We start from the raw sequence: 21777 nt of genomic DNA on the forward strand, positions 1-21777 counted from the left end.
ATAGAGAATTTATCTTCTAGAATTCAGAAAGAAATAATAGCAAATAACGGTCCCAGAAATGTATTGGATTTTTGCTCCCGTGGCTCTTTGCTCTATATTTTGGATTGCTTTCCAAGGATGAGATACTTTAAATTTAATGAGCAATGAATATTAAATTTTCAAGCTTAAATGTATTTTAATTCTTGTAGTGAGAAAATAATTTGAAAGTTTTTAGTGAATTATAAAGAGGAATATAAATATGAATTGTATTCTATAATTAATTTGATTTTTCCCCTCTGTTACTAGCTAGCAGCCTGACAAGTGTAAGTGCACTGGCCGAGCTTCCTGAGTGTGTATTTCCTGTTCATTTTCAGTATAACTAAACTCAGCAGAAGCAATAACAATGTAGCAATACCTTTCCTTACAGAAATTTGGTATGAAGTAGCATACACAGAATACTTCCTTTCACCACCACTACCCCCTCAGCATTTAAAGTGGGCACTGAACTGACTTTCAGAGAAATTCTATACTTGCTTGATAAGGAGCATAAATACTCACTAAAGAGAAGTATGAATCTGAGTGAAATACTATCATTGTTTACGGTTGCTACTTCTCTGTTTTAATGTTTTAATCACAAAACGGGGGGTTTTTTCAATTATTTTCTCAGAAATATACTCTAAGTAGAACTTGACTACAACAGTACCGATTGCCTTCCCGAACACTATATAAAAGAACACCGTGATTATTAATCAGATCCACTAATAAGCATTAAAAACCCCCTCAGACTTACCTTTGAGCTCTACAAAATATGCAAGAACCTGTTGAAATACTGCTGTGGCCCAGAGCGCAATTAGTCTGGTGGGAAGAGGGGAGCGCAGGTACAATAAATGTGGCAGTGTGACACCGGTCAGGAACGCGCTGTACCGGCGAGGTGAGGTGGGGCAGCCCTTCGCTGCGCACAACGACGCGTCCGGGTACCAGCCTGACCGACTTCACTGTTGTCCTGACCGAGCTCTGTCATTACAGAGTCCACAGAAATTGCAGTATTTATGGTAAAGTGGGTAGGTAGTGCTTATTGCTTAATCCTTTGAAAGTCTTTGAACTGGTATTTCAGAAGGGTGACTGTTTTTGTAAACTATAGAAACTATTGTTCCGTGTACTATGCAACTATTAATTTAACACAAGATAGCTTCTTACTATTGTGGAGTTTCCTACGGTACGCTTTGTGAGATGAAAACTGGAAAAGGCGTCTTCTAGAAAGTAAAGCAGCAAAATGAGTTAAGACAAACATGCTGCTAGAAATGGGTCTGATCCTATTTCCAAATATTTTCACAGTTGCAATAATTTAAGATAATCTAAATCCAAATCTTCTGAATTTATCAGATGTCGTTAATTTTTACTTTGGAATACGTAACCAGGTAGGGATCTGAATGTTACAACTCTTACTCCTCACTTTAGGTTTTATATAAACAATACTGGATTAAAGTAAGAATGAGGAAGTCAGGCATATCATATATAACTTAATATGCTGATCTAGTCGACCTGTGTTTTTTTTTTTTTATTCTTTAATTCTTTATGTATGTTTATTCTAGGCTGGTATGTGGTGAAGAGCAACTCAGAAATATTTCAGTGTTGTGTGACTGTTTGAGTGGAATGCCATGATGTTATTGTCCGTTTCCACTTCAAATTTTTAAGGAATCAAGTGCAAATACTATTTCATAACTTATCCTTGAGATAAGTGTTGAGGATATGGCATATACAGGAGCTGTTTATATGGGAGCAACTAGTAGTGTTTTCTTGAAAATACCGCCATGGACAAGTGGAAGGTTTTCTGTGAAATGGATCAAGTTCTACCCTTTCCAATATCCCTTTTGGGGAAGTAAATTATTTGTGTGGCATCAGGTGGGGTGGTCTGTGAGAGGAGGGAGGACAGAGTCTGACACTGTGGGTTTGGTTTTCTTTGGAATCTAGCACTCTCTGCAGTGTGTATCAACAAGCCTCCAACTCATATTTATTGCTATGTCTGGGTGGACATGCATCTAACAGATTGACCATGAGATCTGAAAACAAGCAGCACAAATTTGTGTCCAAATTTGGATCTTATGCAGCATTAACCAAATGACAATTGATACACTAGGGTCAACAGTATACTTCACACGAGCATGCACACATTATGGTGCTGAGAAGCCTTTCTGATAGTTTTTTAAAAAGAAAGGTTATTTGAATAGGTACATAATATTTGAAAATAGCAAGACCTTAAATATGCAGGCTGAAATTCTGTTAAAGTGTATCTATTACAGTGGTATGAAAGTCACACTCCTTTAGTGCTGCCCTGGGCCTCAGCATTGGGCTTGGGAAGGTGCACTCAAGCTCTCTCTTTTATTTGTTAGCAGTTTAATTCATCTGTTAGGAAAAGTAAAAACTGTTTACCTGAGTGGCTTAACGCCTAATGGAAGATGCTCTGTTTGTGACTCAATTCTTGGCTAAGTGTCGTACACCTAAAGTGTGGTGCCAGGATGCTGGCGCTGAGTGCTGGCCCACTGTTCCTGGAAGGCAAAACCTCCAGCAGTGAGCCCAAGTGTGAACAGATTTGAAGCTGTGGCCATATGGAGGCAAGGTGGTTCAGGGTGCTCCAGGAGTGGGAGATGAAACGAAGCTGTCATTCAGCTATAGCCTGTATTTATTAAGTGGCAGTTTTAATTCTGAAGAGTGTTTTTCAGTAGTAGGTGTGGTACCAAATCTGTAGGACTGTTTTTATTGCATAGCTTTGTTGTAAAGGAGTCCGACTGAATAAAACTGAAGAAGTAATTGAGCAGAGTGTTCAGAAGGGGCCTGGCTGGCCACGGCCAAACTCTGCAGAGAGGCAGTGGAGACGGTCCCCTAGCTCCTTACTGAAAATCCTCTTTGCAATAATTTTTTGGGGAATAAATACACCATTCATTTTGATACAGTAACTCTTACAAAACATTCGGAAGAGATGTGCTCACATAATAGTATTGGGTTCTCTGGGTTCTTGATTTTGTTTGGGTTTCTTTCTTTCTCTGCTCTCTTCTTTCCTTCCATAGCATTTAACAGCAGCCAGTCATCATTTCTTCTTCTTGACAATGTCAAACTTTTGTTTTACTTAAGATTGTATCAACACACAACCAATCTTTCCTGTCTGTCTTAACCATCAATCACCCTGCTTGTCTTCTGAAAGATTAAGAACTGTGTAAAGCACATGCCTAGAGATTTTAGTTCTTCATTAGTGCGAGTACTAGCAGTGTAAGGACAGTAAACATAAGGTAACTTAAATAAGAATTGAAAGAAACTTTTGGAAGTGTACAACGGGCAGAACTGCAGACTGTATCACAGAGCGCTGAATAACAAATCCCTAAATCATAGAATCATAGAATGGTTTGGTTGGAAGGGACCTTAAAGATCATCTAGTTCCAGCCCCCCTGCAATGGGCAGGGACACCTTCCACCAGATCAGGTTGCTCAAAGCCCCATCCAACCTGGCCTTGAACACTTCCAGGGCTGGGGCATCCACAACCTCCCTGGGCAACCTGTTCCAGTGCCTCACCACCCTCACAGTGAAGAACTTCTTCTTACATCTAATCTAAATCTACCCTCTTTCAGTTGAAAGCCGTTACCCCTTGTCCTATCACTGCATGCTCTTGTAAAAAGTCCCCCTCTGGCTTTCTTGTAGGCCCCCTTTAGGTACTGGGAGGCTGCTAGAAGGTCTCCCCGGAGCCTTCTCTTCTCCAGGCTGAGCAACCCCAACTCTCTCAGCCTGTCTTCATAGGAGAGGTGCTCCAGCCCCCTGATCATCTTTGTTGCCCTCCTCTGGACCCGCTCCAACAGGTCCATGTCCTTCTTACGCTGGGGGCCCCAGGGCTGGACACAGTACTCCAGGTGGGGTCTCACGAGAGCAGAGTAGCGGGGGTATGAGTGGGTCTATGCTAAAATGCTGGGCAAAAAAAGGAAGTACACTATATATTGTGGGATTTAAAACTCAGAACGGTAGTTGGAGCTATAAAATGGGAAGCAATGTGCCCAGGGAAAAGCAGGGGAGGCACCAGATAATGTTTTCTGTAGGAAACCAGAGGCTTGACCCTCTAAACTGTAAATTATCTGGAACTCTTGAGCGGCAGGATTAGGCAGAAAGAAACTCTGCCAGGTTGAAGCAATGTTAGAACATGAATGTTCTCATCTTGATGTTCAAATGGTTGGATTAGTCATCTATTGTATGTCTTGTTTTTCTGCAGAAGTAATTGATAAAAGTCAAGGCTTAGCATTTTCACAGCTGGGAGATCAGGGTAACAGATGAGTCAGTAAGAAGTGCCTAGCAACTAGGACTGGAGGGGCTTGATTGCATGGAGAGCAATCCGTGATGGGTGGCATTAGCAGTGTGATAGAGTAAAATAATGGCAAGCCAGGAAGGATCCAGGCTTTCTGTAGAACTGGACAAATACTTGAATTCCCAAATTCTGATGTTTTTTCGCTGTCATTTAAACTAGAAGTTTACACCACAAGAGAAGTTTTGTGAATTATTTTTTTTTTCCAACATGCTTTTTTTTTTATATACTTCTAGCTTTTGACACTATTTTCTCAGTAGCCTTGTAGCAGAGCAAAATTACCATGAATTCTATTCTACTGTGTGAAAGAGAGTATTGCAGCACTTTTTAAGAGCTTAGGTGAGTCTGGAAAAGGTGCTTTAGTTGGCAGGTGCAGTTAGCGATTGGGCCTCACCTGCTTCATCTAGATGGATGATTTTCTTGATCGTTGCATTATCAAATGTTTTGTGTACATAAGTAACATAAAAGACATCATTTATTATTATTATTCATATTATACTAGAGCCTATTATTCATGCTATACCAGAGCCTGAAAACTCTAACTTAGAGACAGATCTTAATTTAAAGAATAAGCAAATTATCCCAAATCTTAGGGGACAGACAGGATGAAATAAATAGCATTATAAGGTTACTGTATATTCAACTGAGGACAGCATTTGTCCACAGTCTAGTATTACTTCTAGACCACAACTGCCTCATTTTATTTCCAAAACTTCAACAGATATTTACACAAGCTAAAATACTTCCAGTGCAAAAAAGTTGCATGTAGTTAATAGTCCACCCTTCCTCATTCTTTTCTTCGGTAATGGCACTAGGAAAATAAAAGCCTCTAATTCAATTGCTTGGTTTCAGTTTCCTTGGCTCAGGTATTTTAAGTCAGTGGGATTTAAAATTCATTATTTTATTCCTGATAACTGGGCCACTTCCTTAATTTCTATTACCTTTGAGTGTAACTAAGTGAATTATTTCATTTGTACAATTACAGACTTACCACTTTTGGCACAGGGCCAGTGGGTATCTTGGGTGTGCCTCCCAGAGCAGCCTGACACACAGAGGAACACCCAACACCGTGTTTTACAGAATATGTTGTAGTTCTCCTACTTATTTGGTCACATAAGAAAAGGATTGTTTGCTTTGTGTATAGCATGGGCTTACGTTCCTCCTGAGTCCTCGCATGTCGGGAAGGGATTTCTCTTGCAAGGTGGTGTCTTCTGTAACATTTCTGAGTCTCACGCTGCACTGGTTGTGATAGCACTTCCAATGACAGTGAGAAAAGGTTGTTTCACCGTTGGGTTACTCACGTGCACACCCCACTGCTGCTTAAATGGGAGAGCTGTGTGCTGTTCTTGTTAGGAGCATCCAAAACTTAAATGAAATCTGTAGTGAAGACAAGATCTATGCTCAGAAGAATAAAAGGAACATACTGTCTAGAAATAATATTCAGGGACAAGTTCCTTTCATGCAGCCATCCATTATTTATGGGTAGTGGTATGGTGAACTTCTGCTAACTTCTAGTCATTGTACTTTAATATAGTATATGGATAAATCATATATATATATATATAATGATGATAGCTATACATAATATATATATAAACCCAATAAGATGTTAAACATAATACAGAAATATGGAAAAAGGTAGGAATGTGAGACCATCCTATTCAGTTTGAGTTAGAAATCCTCCTTCTGAGCAGTTCGCTTGCCAGAAGGAAGCAAATTTTCTCACTCCCTATTTGAAATCACTGTTTTCCAGGGAACAATTGGACAATCCCAATTTTTTGTAAGGAACCCCGCCAAAACAAGGTGTCTTACCCTCAGTGGCAAACTACAGTGTTTGGGAAACTTGGAGTTATTTATTGGTTGTAATTATTTTTATAGGACCTACCAAAATCACTAAGTACATGGAGAATCTGATTATGATCTCACACATAGATTAGAAATAATTTTTTAAAGAAATATTTTAGTAATGAAGCTACTCCAGTATAAAGCTGGTATAGCTGGGAAAGAAGTGAGGTTGTCTTGATTCAAACTGAATAAAAAAAGATCATGATTTAGCTCTTTATTAATAGATACCATTGTGTATGCATATCCTTGTTTCTTCAAGGAAAGATTTTAAACCATATATGTTTTGAATAAAATTAAAAGCAGAATAATGATCTAAAAGGGATGGCAGTGTCTCATATTGACAGGTACCTATCTCTGTACAGATATAGCAGACGGCAAAAAAACGGTTCTTAGATAAACATTGTAAAATAGTGTTCCGATTTTAACAGTAATTATCCTGAGGTTACTTATAGTTTTCAGATTCTATGGGGAAAACAGTCAGAAAGTGGCTAATGACAGTTATCATGTTACATATTGCTGATTTTCTTGAGATCTGCATGGCCTTTTTTCTTTCTTTTCCATAATTAAAATGCAGTTGATGATTTCCACAGCTACAGTCTTTCTAGAGTTTTGGAAAAGACGGAGAGCTGTATTAACCTATGACTGGGACCTCATAGACTGGGAAGATGAAGAGGTAAGACTAAACAGAAGTAAAACTGTAAATCTTGCTATCAGCATGATTTAAGTGTAAACATCAATACATTGTGTATGCCAGTAATGTGAATTTGTCATTCAGATTATATTTGTATTTATAACACTAGTTGCAGAATAAACAAGTATACTTGAGACTATACAAGTCTGCAACTTGCATTATAATTCCAAATACAATTCTACATTTCTTAAAAATATCCTTTGAAAAATTGATTGGAAATACTGCCCGTACAGAGGACAGGAGCTACTACTGATGTCATCACAGATGCTTTTCAATTCTATGGTTTCTTGTACTAGAAATTCCTAATCCTGCCTAAAAAAAGGACCAAGACAGGCAAAGGGACAGAAACTAGATTTTATATCCCTCTGAGAGGCATAACTTATCCTTTAACGTTCTGCTATCAGCATCAGCAATAGTGAAGTTATTACTTTACTTCATAAATCACTAGTGAACATAGCTGTAATTTCATTACATTGGTGATTTAACCGCAGTCTAAGTCAACAGAGACTTTACCATTACTTGTTTTATAGCTTTCCATAGATGCATAGATACAAGCTGGTGGCTTTTAATAAGTGGTTTCATATCACAAAAAGTACCATCATAACTGGCATTAATTTATAGTTTTCGTATCAATTTCTGCAGAGAAACTAGTGTTTAAGTCAGTATTATGACCCATGATCCTTTTAATACCCTCACATAGCAGGGAAGGCTCTTATGGTTTCTGTTCTTTGTTGGTCTCTGGCATTCTTTCCAAGGATTTTCAAAGGAGCAAATTATTTGGATATTTGAGTTGGGGCATTATAAAAAGGAGTTTTTATCAATATAAATTTCCTACTTTATAGCAAGTATATGTCTGATTTTTGATAAGTTAGTGAAATAAGTAGTACAACAAATGGGATCTACCCTGTCATTCCAGGAAGAGCTGCGCCCCCAGTTTGAAGCTAAATATTCCCAAGTGGAAAGAGTAAATCCCATCACAGGAAAACCTGAACCTTTTCAGCCTTTCCCTGATAAGCTCAGTCGACTGATGGTGTCCGTCTCGGGAATATTCTTCATGGTAATGTTTAATAATGTTGGAATTATTGTAGCCTTTAATCTTATTCTGATGTAAATAGTAACACAAGTCATGAGTGCATTCATTAAGGTTAGTGGATTTACATGATGTAGGCAAAACTGCTTGTCTCAGACTTACTGCTTGTTTATGGATCTCTTTCTTTAAAAGATGTAATATATTGCAAAAGAAGAGTAAAGAAATGTTTTAATTCATCAATCTAGTATCTCAAAGTCTGCTCACCAAAACAAATGGCAGTCTTTAAAACACTTGTTCATTTATTAATTCAGTGGAAATTATTTCAGATATGGTTTATTTTGCTCTAATATCTCTATTCATAAATACTTAACTGTAGATTTCGCTGGTCCTCACTGCAGTGTTTGCAGTTGTGGTGTATCGTCTGGTAGCCATGGAACAGTTTGCTTCTTTCAAGTGGTATTTCATCAAGAAGTACTGGCAGTTTGCAACATCTGGCACCGGAGTCTGTATCAATTTTATGATCATCATGTCACTCAATGTTGTAAGTCTTCTGTTCTTTTAAAAGAGGGATTAATTTAGAAGAGTAAGTTTTACAAGGTTACTGAGTTTACTGTATATCAGAGATATACATGTTCTTGTTTATTCATATACCAGTGTCTGAAGCTAGTATTTCAGGGGGTTTTCCTCTTCTACTACTATGTTTGTCAATTTTTTTTTTCTAATGCCTATTTAATTTGTCACTACACATCTTTGTGTGTGTCACCAACTCACAGTGGTACAGGCTACTGCTTTCTACATTCGCATTTTTGTTTTTTACATTATCTTTTACAATACATCTCTTCCCTAAATGGAACTATGTTATTTTCTTGGCTGAGAATTTTCTTTCTGTTTTTTTTTAATTGATAACTTTGAATTCTTCCCTTTCTTATTTAAAATGCAGCTGTGATATCAGTGTTGCACAGTCCTAGAATCACTGTGATACATGATTTCGGTTTAAGCTTTTCCTGTCATATAACAGCACAGGTTTAATCATTTGCTGTGGTAGCACAATGTACATTGGTATAAACTCTGTTCCTTCAACTGCAATATAGTTTATGATTTTTCTATTCCCGTTGTCATGGTTTAACCCCAGCTGGCAACTAGGCACCACACAGCCGCTTACTCGCTCCCCGCGCATCAGGATGGGGGAGAGAATCAGAAGGGTAAAAGTGAGAAAAGTCGTGGGTTGAGATAAAGACAGTTTCATAGGGAAAGCAAAAGCTGCGCACTCAAGCAAAGCAAAACAAGGAATTCATTCACCACTTCCCATCGGCAGGCAGGTGTTCAGCCATCTCCAGGAAAGCAGGGCTCCATCACGTGTAACAGTTACTTGGGAAGACAAACGCCATCACTCTGGACATCCCCCCCTCCCTCCTTCTTCCCCCAGCTTTATATGCTGAGCATGACGTCCTATGGTCTGGAATATCCCTTTGGTCAGTTGGGGTCAGCTGTCCCGGCTGTGTCCCCTCCCAACTCCTTGTGCACCCCCAGCCTCCTCGCTGGTGGGGTGGGGTGAGAAGCAGAAAAGGCCTTGACTCTGGGTAAGCCCTGCTCAGCAATAACAAAAACATCCCTGTGTTATCAACACTGTTTCCAGCACAAATCCAAACCATAGCCCCATACCAGCTACTAGGAAGAAAATTAACTCTATCCCAGCCAAAACCAGCACACCCGTGCAGACACAAACAGGTAAAAAGGAATAATAGCACAGCAAACAATGGCTTTTAATTCTGTTAAGGAGATTGTGCGCTCAGTGCAAGAAGAAAACATCCTTCAAAACACACTGTCATGTACTTCTGTTATTAGGTATGATAATTCTAAGTCATAAAAAGTACATTCAAGTGAACAAGCACACCAAAGCTATTGAAAATAACTTGCTATTAATAGTAAATACTTAAGGAAGTATTTTCAGAGTTGGTAACTACCTTGCGCTAAGTGTCATTTAAAATAAAGCCTGGACATAGTCAATATATAGACAGATAAGGAAGTTTTCAGTAGGAAGCCAATATGCTCACCGGTATGCACACTCATGCAAAGGACAATTGTATTGTGTAAAGGCTTTTGCCTACTTTTAGATCACATAGTTCCTGAAGTTAGAGGATAAGCATCTAACTGTTGATTAAGAGAACCGTTGATGTCTGAACACTTCTCTTGATCTAATGGCTCTTGATTTATCTTTATTGTGTATTTAATGTATATACTTACATACATACATTTACATGGATAAAGAGAACGGGACTAAAGTAGTTCAATGAAGTCTTTATAGGAAACTATACATCAATATGTAGCTACAACATCGCCCTCCCTTCTCCGTCCAGATACCATGATGCTGTAGGGCAACAGAACACCTATGCTTTTGATGCTTGTTTTCATTCTGGATTTGACATGACAACAGATAGGATGTGCTATACTTATACCATCTCTTATTTCTGTTTTAGGTATATGAAAAGGTTGCCTATCTCCTGACAGACTTAGGTATGTAGTCTTTACTAGTGCTATGGTTCTTGCTAGCTGTGGCATATACCTTTATATTTCCATAAAACAGGGTTTTGAAAACTTCATCTATGCATAGCACAGTTCTGGCATTTCCCTAAGCAAGTGAGAAATATCAGAGAAAGAAATGATATGATTATTTCACTAAGGAAATAATAGCAAAGAAAGGAATTTGTTCTTATACTTCTACTTTTTATGTTTTATAGTATAAATTGAAAAACCTGTCATCTTATAATGGAACAGAAGTCAAAACGTATTCTTTCTTAGAATGCTAAAACAGAATTTTTTCCATTTTTCCCAAATGCTTGGCTATTTTTTTTACAATTTTTTTAATTTGAACTTTTGTATGGAAAAAATGGGTTAAGATAAAATTACATTGTCCAAGATAAAAATGTTACGTCATAAATTTTAAAGTAGCTCTAATTCTGTCACATTAAAAAATTTATACTGAAGCTTCTAGTCGTGATTCAGTCATAGAGGTAAAGCTTTCTAGCTTACAGAAAACAAGAAAGCAAAGACAGCATTTAAGATCTCCTACTATGTGAATATGTTACCTTTTAGTGTTTCTTCTTACATGCTCTCTTTTAGTCCGTGTCAAAATATGCAGTTGATCTTGTCATATTTTAAAAGCAAGCTTGCTGCTTAAATTTAACAGCTCCCTCTTCTGGTTAAAGTATTGAAGAGCATGCATGAAACAAGACGCTCAAAACTTCATAGTGTTTCAGATAACAGGCAGTTGAACAGGTTAGAAAGATTCAGAATGTACAGTCAACTTACTCAAATTATTAAAATATTTTAAAATATTTTTTCAGATCACACTGATTTGTATTCCTACTTAACTTTTTAAATGTATTATATTGTTACAGACCAGGGAATGGGAGAGAAAATAATGATTTCTTTTAAGTATACAAGCTGATTTTTCCCAAAATATATGACAGAATTAAAAAAAAAAAAAAGGCTTCTTGAATTAAGCATGACGGAGCATCAGGTGTTTGAGCTAGGTAACTCCACTTCCTAAGGTGTTTTATGTCAAAGAGAAGGAGGACATCTTAACCTCTGGGAACAAGTGTCCATATCTACATTTGTATCCTAATTTAGTCATCATTACACCAAAGTAATTAAGTAGTCCAAATTTTAACTGAAAAATCCAGGCAGTTTAGACTTCCAACTCATGTACGTGCTTTAAAACTTTTATCAATGTACTATATTCCAAGTTTGATACATCCATCAAAGAAATTTGAAATTTTTACCCAAAAAAATTCATTTTAATCATTATCACTGAATTCTAATTCAGACATAAATAAGTCTTGAGGATGAAGTAGTGGTCTTACAGAAGTATTTAGAAGGCGAGATGCTTGGGTGAGAAACCAACTGGCTGTTGGTTGTCTCTTTCCCTTCTGCGTTCCTTGGCAGCCCCTGTCTTATTGCTCTGCTGATGCCAAGTGCTTTTGCTTTTTGTTTGGTGTTTTTTTGTTGTGGTTTGTTTTTTTTTTTTTAATCAAGGTACTTGTGGCCTTAAAATTAAAGATTCACACTGAATTCAGAACTTTTTCATGGAAATGGAACAGGTATCTTCCCATAGAGTTGTGACCTATTCTGTACCAAGGGGCTTGTATCTCCTGTTTCCACATAGAAGCAACATAGTCTGAGCTGGGGCAATGGTTTTGTGACCTGCAGACTGAACACTTTGAGGAAAAAAAAAAATAAATTGCAACCTGATGGGGCACCATAACTTGAAACCATCGCTTGTTTTCTTAGTGTTGATTGTTGTGTGAGCAAAGTTAGGCATAATTTGATTTCATTTTTGTTTATAAAATTTATATTGTGTCTTTCCGCAGAGCACCCTAGAACAGAATCTGAATGGGAAAACAGCTTTGCCTTGAAAATGTTCCTCTTCCAGTTTGTCAACTTGAACAGCTCCATCTTTTACATTGCCTTTTTTCTTGGCAGGTAAGTTATCTTTGCTAACTGCACTTAAAGGAAAACTTGCACAGAATTCGTAATCCTTGCTAATTTTATAGGTTTGAAGAAAATATGGTGACAGTTTGAACTGTAAGATTGAGATGTGAGTCAGTTTCTGAGGATAATTAATAACACTAAATTAATATTTTTAACTGTGTGTGAGGGTTGGACCCTTGAAATCTTTACTCATGAAACAAGACAGTAAAAAAGTCTACTTTTTAAGTGGGTCTGTGTACGTGACTTTCCTACTAAATGAGAATTCAGAACCTTGGAAAATACAGCTGCTTCCTAAATGTGGGCCTGTATTTAGCCCTGTGCTAATAGGTTTTATTAATTTTTTCTTGTTTATTCCCCTTTGGTTACTTTTCCCAGGATCCATTTCTATAAATAGTAAATATTGTCTGGCAGGTCTTATACAAGAGTAGGAGGCAGAAATTCTGGTTCCAATTTTTGTGTGTATCTTTAGCTCAGAGCATGAGATACTGGACAGGTCTAACCTTGCTTCATCTTCACTTCAATTTCATTATGATCAGACTTATCATTCCTGCAGAACCTACAGAGTATTTCAGAGTACCTTCTATAAAGTTTTATAATATAATTTCAGTTTTGTTTGGGGGGGGGGGGAAATCTAGTAAAGACTGTTGGTAATATCTGCTTGTTAACATCCAGTGGTGCATTTGCTGTACAGTTTCTAAACTTCCTTGTATCTTGCTATCTCCTGTGTCTAGTAGGACCACGCATGGGTTTTTTTTCTCTCTCATTTATGACTTTCACTGAGGTCATTAAGAATTTTGATTCAATTTGTTATAGAAGAATCTGTTAGATCTGTAAAAAGCATTTAGTTACGATGGGTTTGGAAGTGATTTTATGCTTGTATGTCTGAGGATGCAATCCAGTGCACGCTTTACGTGGGCAAGCAGATCCCTGTGCTGCAGTAAATTCCTATGTATTGCAATGGCTTATCTTCTTAGAAGTAGATTAGAGAGTCTGAATATCTAACGTCTAAAACCTCTGAAGCTCGGATTTTTGTTCTGGACATAATAAATCACTTGCAAAATGATGGTTCTTGTTTGCATTCTGAAACTTCCATTTCCTACAGATACCAGATTTAAGCCTGTGTGATTTAATCTGTTTATATTTCATGAGTTTGCTCGGTGGATGTTGTGAAATAACTAGTGATACAGGGTGTTCTTGGAATGTCCACTGAGAAACAAAAATCTTACTTTCCAGATTTGCAGGCCGCCCAGGAAAGTACAACAAGCTTTTTAACAGATGGAGACTGGAAGAGGTAAGCAATCCGATTTTGTGTTCCTATGAAATTTCCATGAGTAAAAAGGAAATGGCTGAAGGACATGAATTATGTCCAGTTTGAAAGATTTATTATTCCATTTAAGTGCGGTGAAGAGTAAACTCTTATTTATAGCACAGAATAGGAAACAGGAGATGTGTTTTTCCTTCTTCGTTCTCCACTGTGATGAGTGACTCTGCCTGAGACACGCAGTTCTTTCTGCCCCTCTCTTTGGGAAAAGCAAACAGTGATAGTCCCTTACCTCACAGGCACTACGAAGTCCTACATGACTGGAATCTCCTGGGTATGTGGAATTTTTGGATGGAGGATATAAATATAATGCCATCAGCTTTTTTATCAGCTTCTTAAGGTTCTGCCAGCACAGGAAAGACATGGACATGTTGGAGTGAGTCCAGAGGAGGGCCACAAAAATGATCAGAGGGATAGAACACCTCTCCTATGAAGAAAGGCTGAGAGAGTTGGGGTTGTTCAGCCTGGAGAAGAGAAGGCTCCGGGGAGACCTTATTGCGGCCTTCCAGTACTTAAAGGGGGCCTATAAGAAAGATGGGGACAAACTTTTTAGTAGGGCCTGATGTGGTAGGACAATGGGTAATGGTTTTAAACTAAAAGAGGGTAGATTCAGACTAGATATAAGGATGACATTTTTTACGATGAGGGTGGTGAAACGCTGGCACAGGTTGCCCAGATTGGTGGTAGATGCCCCATCCCTGGAAACATTCAAGGTCAGGTTGGACAGGGCTCTGAGCAGCCTGATCTGGTTGAAGATGCCCCTGCTCATTGCAGGGGAGTGGGACTAGATGATCTTTGGAGGTCCCTTCCAACCCTAACTATTCTACGATTCTATGATTCTGTGATTTAAAAGAAGAAAAATAGTATTTTCAAAATTTAGCTTGAAAATGTGTTAGAATTGCACCTCCCTGGCTATCACTAGCATGCTGAAGTTCTCTCTTATCTCTGAAAAACACATTTCTTCTATTGAACCTTGGTAGCCACAGAGTAAAATACCATACCTTTGTAGTTCATAGTCTAAAAAAAGTTTCTGTAATTACTAAGCATTTTAATATGGCAATTTATATAGTTAAGATACCGATACCAGAGATTCAGCTGCTAAGTCTCTGTTCGGACTTAGGATATTACAAATGAAATACTGCTCCATTCTTTTGAAATGAATATGTATGTATTGGTCTAAGTGAAATGGACTATATCATTTATCATAGATCTAGCACACATACCTGTAGCTTAGGTAATATGATCCAATTTTCCAAGAAATAATATGTTTAAGGTTGTTCAACTAAAGTCTGTGTTAATATTTCTGCTATTAATATTTCTTTTAATATTTCTGTAGCTGGAGGTTAGTGTGTTTCACCAAACATACTTGAATATTTTTCATTCACCCTCTGAACAAATGAAAATGAAAGGAATTCTCTGATTTTAGCTATTGATCTTTTTCCATTTCATTTCAGTGTCATCCTAGTGGCTGCTTGATAGATCTGTGTTTGCAAATGGGAGTTATTATGGTTTTAAAACAAATGTGGAACAACTTCATGGAACTAGGCTATCCGTAAGTTCAGATGTTAAAATTTGTTTTACAAATAGTGATTACATATTAGTGTGATCCAGTGATAGGGAAAAATATTTTAATGTTTGGAGAATGTTTTCACTTGCTGTATCTCACATAATGTAACTTTATTCCCAAGGGAAGCATTAACTGCTGCTCTAAGATAAAGCTTCTCCGGGTATGTTAGCCGTCTAAATTGTTTATTGTGATTTCATTTTCCATAATACAAACAGAGCTGTTGAGCTACTGAAGAGAGTAATGGGCTAAGAGTCTCACAGTTCTCTTGAAACTGGAAGAATGTGTTTTCAGTAAAAGGTTGCTCATCAAATATTAATTTAATCAAAGTCTCAACCTTGAAAATATGTCAGAAAGGGTTATGCTCACAATATGCAATCATTCTGCAAATGAGGGGCAGTGTACTGTGTTGTTGCAAGACACGGATTTCTGAAAAGCAGCAGCCTACTTGAAGTATCAGGCTTCCTGTCTTCTCAGCCCAGCAGCATCTTAACTCTGTCTAGAATTTATTTTAGAAAGTGCTTATATTCCTTTATGGAAGGCAGTGTTTTGTTTTGACAAAACCATTGTTTGCAACTGAGGCAACAGTTGCTCTTTCAGTAACGAGAGATCAAGAGCTAAACACTAAATTAGCTTGAGAACAAATAGCAGCCTGTTAATAAAAATACTTCTAAGAAAATTATTTCCCATCTTCAGTCTCTTATCTAGAAACAACCAGTAGTCTTTAATTGCCACCTGTATCAGTACTGGATATTTTTCATTTGTATAACACTTCAATTTGTGAGACTATTACCTACTTAATATTTATAACTACTTTGTGAAAAGACCTCTGCACAGCTTTATAAAAAAAAGTCTTAAATATTTGCAGCTTCAGCAACACCTTTTTAGACACTTTTTCCTGCTTCAAGAGAAGATATTCTGTAGAGCATCTAGATCTTTAGGTTTGTTCAAAAATAGTAGACGTATTCTACTATTCAATATATTCTGGTATCATAGAGTTCTTACTGAGCTCCACTTATTTGGTTTGTCTTTTACAGGATTAAAAATAATGCATTAGTTACTTTTTTAATGCTCTTGCTATGCGTGATTTTTTTTTCCTGTTCTTTTTTTATTGAGACATGCAGGTAAATCCTACAAAAAAAAGTCTATGCAAGCAAATTCCATATTCTGAAAAGCTTATTTGTACAATGCCTAACATGCTACATTAAAGACATAATTAAAATTGTAATGCAGAATTTTGAGAACTTTTGGCGGTTCTTTGAATTGTATCTTATATCATATTGTAAATATTTCCAGAAAATACCTAAGTAAACATTCAGGTGCTATTCAAAATAGGCCCAGTTACTTCAAAACAATACCAGCAAGTACTGTAAATTACTGAGCAAGTACAGTCAATAATGCTCTGTTTATCTAATAAAGTTTATTACAGAATTGGTGGTCACGACGCAAAATGAAGAGAGGAGGGCAATTAATGGAGCATAAAATTTCTCTACCTCAGTGGGAAAAAGATTGGAATCTGCAGCCTATGAATCTCCATGGTTTAATGGACGAATATTTAGAGATGGGTGAGCAAATTTAGGGAGGTGTCAGTTTTCTTAAGAAACTGGAACTATGTTGCATGTTGAAAGATCTTTTGCATTTCCCACTTCTAACCATAGAAATGCCTGTCTAGTTTTACAGTTTGGCTTTACCACCATCTTCGTTGCTGCCTTCCCACTGGCACCTCTCCTGGCATTGCTTAACAATATCATAGAAATAAGGTTAGATGCGTACAAGTTTGTCACTCAGTGGCGAAGACCTATGCCTGCAAGAGCAACAGATATAGGTGAGAGAACCTAATGACTGTCACTGTCAGGTACCATCTCTTTGTGTTTCCTTCTGTAATGCAGCTTAACCCTTGAAATATTTCACGCGTCGAGTGAAATTGATAATGTAACCTACAGATCTCAATGACAACTCTCCTGTTAAGCAACAAAAGGATACGCAGTTGCTTAGCTAAGAGAACTCCTCAGATTTGCTTTCCATTTCCAGTAAGGGATCATACTAGTTGGAAGTTTGGAAATAGGCTAAATAGTATTTTAGGCTTCTGATTTGTGGAACTCTAGGTCTAAAATGCTATCCAAAATCAATTTAATTTAGAAATTAAATATAAAGACTAAATTCACTTTCGGTTTAAAACTGAATTAAATAAAAATAAGAAATCTCTTTCCAAAATCTTCTATTTGACCTGTATAACCAAAGATTATGGTTATACCTTTGGTGCTTAGCTATGTCTTCTCAGCAGGGGGTGCCCTACTGTAAGACTTCATTCAGGTGGAGCCAGTGGTGGCAGGAATGTGGGGACATGGCTTGATCTTGACTAGCTTTTCTGACTGAATAATTCTTTCTCAATAAGAAAGGAAAACTGTATGACTAATAATGACTTTAATATCACTCGTATGACTTTATGTGATTTAATATGACTGTAAAAAACTAATGACTTCGTTGTCATTTCTCTTGTTTCTAGGTATCTGGTATGGGATTCTGGAAGGAATTGGAGTTCTGGCTGTCATCACCAATGCCTTTGTTATTGCTATTACTTCCGATTACATTCCACGTTTTGTCTATGCATACAAATATGGTCCCTGTACAGATCAAGGGTACAGACAAGAAAAGTAATTAAGATATTCTTTATATATACTGTATATTTCAGTGGAAGCACACTTTTGCTGCTGTCTTTCTGTGTTAGCATACTTAACATATATCAGTAACTTTTTACCTTCTACATCTGTGCAAACCTTCACAGATGTTAAGTGCAAGGAACTCAGCCATTCCAGAGAGTTTGCAAACTAACTCCACAGTTATATAAGTGGAAAATCATGTCTTCCATTCTGAATGCAAACAACAAAGTTCAATATACATTGTGGCAGTTTTCAGGCTTTCTCTAGATAAACTTTTCTTCTTTTCTGCAATAGTTCTGGACTGTCGTCTTCCACTACACTCCCACACACATATATGTGCTCCCAAACCCTCTTTTATCCTAAGCCTCATTCACCCTCAAACTTCCCTGCCTGTTTCTCTTCAGAAATGCTTGCAGCCAAGCTCCAGCAAGATTGGCCTTGACACTATTTAGCCTAAATCCGTATATAGTGTATCTTAGCTTCAAGCAAGGTATCTTTGCACCACCAGGCCGGTTTCCTGCACTTCTCTCCGGACACTTACCACTGTCTCTGAACTGTGGGTCCACTGTGCTCTGTCTGCGTTTCCTACTGTCTATCATGACCTTTTACATGATCTAAACAGATCACAGTACTCATGCGCATCCTGTCTTTCATTTGGAGACCAGTGCCGTGTAGGTGTTTTTGGGGGGTTGTTTTGGAGGTGTTTTTTGGTTTTTCTTTTTAATATGGGAATCAGGGTTGCCTCGAGAAAAGGAAGCATCACTTTCCTAATACTATAGCACATCTCACAAGCACAACTTATCTTTATTGTGCAGGAGGAAGGATAAGAGTGAAAGCATCAAGGCTTGTCCAGCAAGCCAGTACCGCTGCATTCACAGACTGTGCCTCAGCTCAAACCGCAGGGGTCTGTCCTTCCTTCCCTCATTGCTCCATCTCTAATGATTCAAAATAGAGTTTTACTCTTCCTGTGCTGTCACAGGAAGAGAGAATTTAAGGGTAAAAAGAATGAGGCAGAATAGGATGAAAAGAGACAATAGCAGAAAAACGTTAGTGCTTAATGTGCGCTACCCATTTAATAGAGAACTATGTAATTCTGTTTCTTCTTTTGCCAGTAGTGATTTGAGGTGTCACAGCAAACCTGAAGGTTCAGGAGGTATAATAGGATCCCTGATGCATCTCTTTTTAAATGTTCTTTGCCTTTCAGAAGGCCCTTTGTTAAATTACAGGACAGATTTCCAAGAAGATGGGATGTCTTACATGTCCGTGGTTTTCCAGGAACAGACAAAAATTTCACTCCTACAGTCATAATTCAATGTATTTATGTGATTTCTGTCATTAATACTAATAAATTGTTGCCTTTAAGATGGCTGTTTGGTATATATGCACTGTTCATTTTACTGTTGGTGAAAGTTCTTCTTTGATTCAACTCGTAAAACCTGTCATTTTTTGGTATATGCTGCACGATGGGTGGCAGATTCTGCCAGGATGTTAAATTATGCTCCTCTCTGCCTCTCTAGCCATCTTTCAAAGTTCAGTAATTTTAGGAGACAGTGAAGAATACTGTAGCAACAATTTTTGGTTTATATCTGCTGGTAGACAAGAAGCAAAACTCTGAAAAGTGCTGAATATAGATTTTTAAACACTGTTATCCATGAAACAGATGTTATTTGTTTCTTTCCAATAAAACTTTGCTTCTCTGCTTAAAATTTTAGAATTGCTTTTGTCCTGATAAGCACATAAAATAGTATGCTCACAATATGTGATAGAAGAATATATTTACATACAGGATCTATGCTACATAACCACTTTATGAAGAAAGTCCTGACCATGTGTCTTTTCCTTTCAGATGCTTAAAAGGATATGTCAACAGCAGTTTATCAGTGTTTGATTTGAGTGAACTTGGGATGGGATACTCCGGATACTGCCGGTATGTTCGATGCTCTCCCTTCTTGTAATACAGGCATAGACGTTAATACAGACATTAAATTGAAAGTCCGTGCTTAAATTACTGGCAGAATAGTTTCTTTTTTGCCTGTAAAAGCATTGGAGTTCAAGTTTGTTCAACATGGAAGTCTCAGGTGCAAACACTGTGTGGTAGGACGCAATACTAACACACTGGAAACCTGTGTTCTGAGTTTTTCCAGGACTCTTGCAAGCCATATCTTTCATGCCTCTATGAATTATTTCATTTTGAAGTTTCCCCAGCTGCCAAGAAGGGTAAAATTCTCATTTCAGTTTTGTTAGGCATTCTGAGCTCTATTAATTAAAATACACAATTAAAATTTTTGTTGTGGCTCTAACCCGGGTTAAGATCCCAAACAGTTATGCAACATGAATACAAGAAATTCAGCATAAAAATTAAATATGACATTGCATGAGCACACTCCTGGTTTCAGATTTAGTTTTACAGTGAGAGTTAGCTTGAATCAACTAAGAAGTTACAGAATCATGTTACATTTATGAAAACTTTGTGTGAAGAATCTCAAATGCTTATAAGCAAAGACAAGAACCAATTTAGAGTCAGCACACTTAACACACCAAGGTGTCAGCTTTGTAACATCAAAAGAAATTGTTTGCTCTGGATTTTTGGAAGCAAAAGGTGCCATCTTCTAAGCAGCCCTATTTAATGGCCTGTATTGTGGACTATTCTCCTTTTCTGTTTAATTCCTCTTGAAGTATGCTTTCGCTTCAGTTTCTCTCCTTTTAGCCAGATCTGGGATAAACTAGAGAGCTCTTCACCGTGTTCAGGTTTTTATGCACAGGCTAACTTACAGGGTTTGTCTTTACTTTACAGGTATAGAGATTACAGAGCCCCACCATGGAGTTCAACTCCATATGAATTCACTTTGCAGTTCTGGCATGTCCTGGCAGCGCGGCTGGCCTTCATCATAGTATTTGAGGTTAGTCATGGAAAGGAACAATTCCTTTCTGCCTCTTCACAGTCCGAGTTGATTTTTTACAGTAGTCCCATAAATAGTCAGTATCATCAACTGCTTGTTCATTACAGTCAAGAGAGAAAAAAAAAAAAATCGCCCTCCCCAAACTGTTGTCAATCAGCCGCCTCAAACTGAATTGACAGAGCGTGCACAGATTTGAGAGTCCCTCCAAAATCGTATTTCCTTAACAGTTGTCTTATATATCATATTGGTTCCCAACCAAATCTTTCGTGTTTTATTGAAAAAGAAGAAATGCAACTTATGTGTACATTAAGCATAGTTATTACAAGTTAAAATCTGTGTCAGGAAAATGATACGTGATTCTAGCCTAATATAAAAGTAGAAATGTGTGTACTAACTTTGAAGAACGTATTACATACTGTCCAGGAATCTGGTTGGTTACTTCGATTACAAGCTCTTACCAAAGACTGCTTGTAGGTAGTGTTTGCTGTTGTTATTCAAACTAGCATATCCTGCAGTCACATCTTCATTTAGGTCGCTAGCTATACCCTTAGTTTTAGTTTTCAGAAGACTTCAGCATTTTCACATTTCTGATAGACCGCTCATTTACTCCCATATGTGTGCGTGTATATATTAAAAAAAAAAAAAGGAGTTGCCTTTCAGTCATGAACTGAATCTCAGTTCCAGTTTTGCCACAGACTTTTAGGCCCTAAAATGTGGTCCTAGAAATGAATATTTATGCGTCTTTGAAGCAATTATTTTTGTTCTTCTTTTCAGCACCTTGTTTTTGGAATAAAGTCTTTCATTGCCTACCTGATTCCAGACATGCCAAAAGACTTGTGCGACAGAATGAGGAGAGAGAAATACTTAGTCCAGGAAATGATGTACGAGGCTGAACTGGAGCATTTGCAGAGAGAAAGGAAAAAGAATGGGAAACAGTATCACCATGAATGGCCTTAG

The 21777-nt window shown here is 37.5% G+C and overlaps 1 protein-coding gene across 1 annotated transcript in view; it reads left to right on the plus strand.

Annotated features, from left to right (window-relative positions):
• Positions 1-21777, plus strand: part of ANO3 (anoctamin 3) — a 215536-nt gene extending 193759 nt beyond the window's left edge. Inside the window, exons 15-27 of the mRNA XM_050898227.1 lie at positions 6754-6836; positions 7771-7911; positions 8261-8425; positions 10362-10398; positions 12255-12366; positions 13609-13666; positions 15151-15248; positions 16680-16825; positions 16933-17085; positions 17767-17914; positions 19767-19847; positions 20715-20820; positions 21595-21777. Of these exons, the coding sequence (XP_050754184.1) occupies positions 6754-6836; positions 7771-7911; positions 8261-8425; positions 10362-10398; positions 12255-12366; positions 13609-13666; positions 15151-15248; positions 16680-16825; positions 16933-17085; positions 17767-17914; positions 19767-19847; positions 20715-20820; positions 21595-21777 (1511 nt within the window). The remainder of the gene's footprint in view (positions 1-6753; positions 6837-7770; positions 7912-8260; positions 8426-10361; positions 10399-12254; positions 12367-13608; positions 13667-15150; positions 15249-16679; positions 16826-16932; positions 17086-17766; positions 17915-19766; positions 19848-20714; positions 20821-21594) is intronic.

This window comes from Gymnogyps californianus, chromosome 5 (genome assembly GCF_018139145.2).
Source record: "Gymnogyps californianus isolate 813 chromosome 5, ASM1813914v2, whole genome shotgun sequence".
Classification (NCBI taxonomy): Eukaryota; Metazoa; Chordata; class Aves; order Accipitriformes; family Cathartidae; genus Gymnogyps; species Gymnogyps californianus.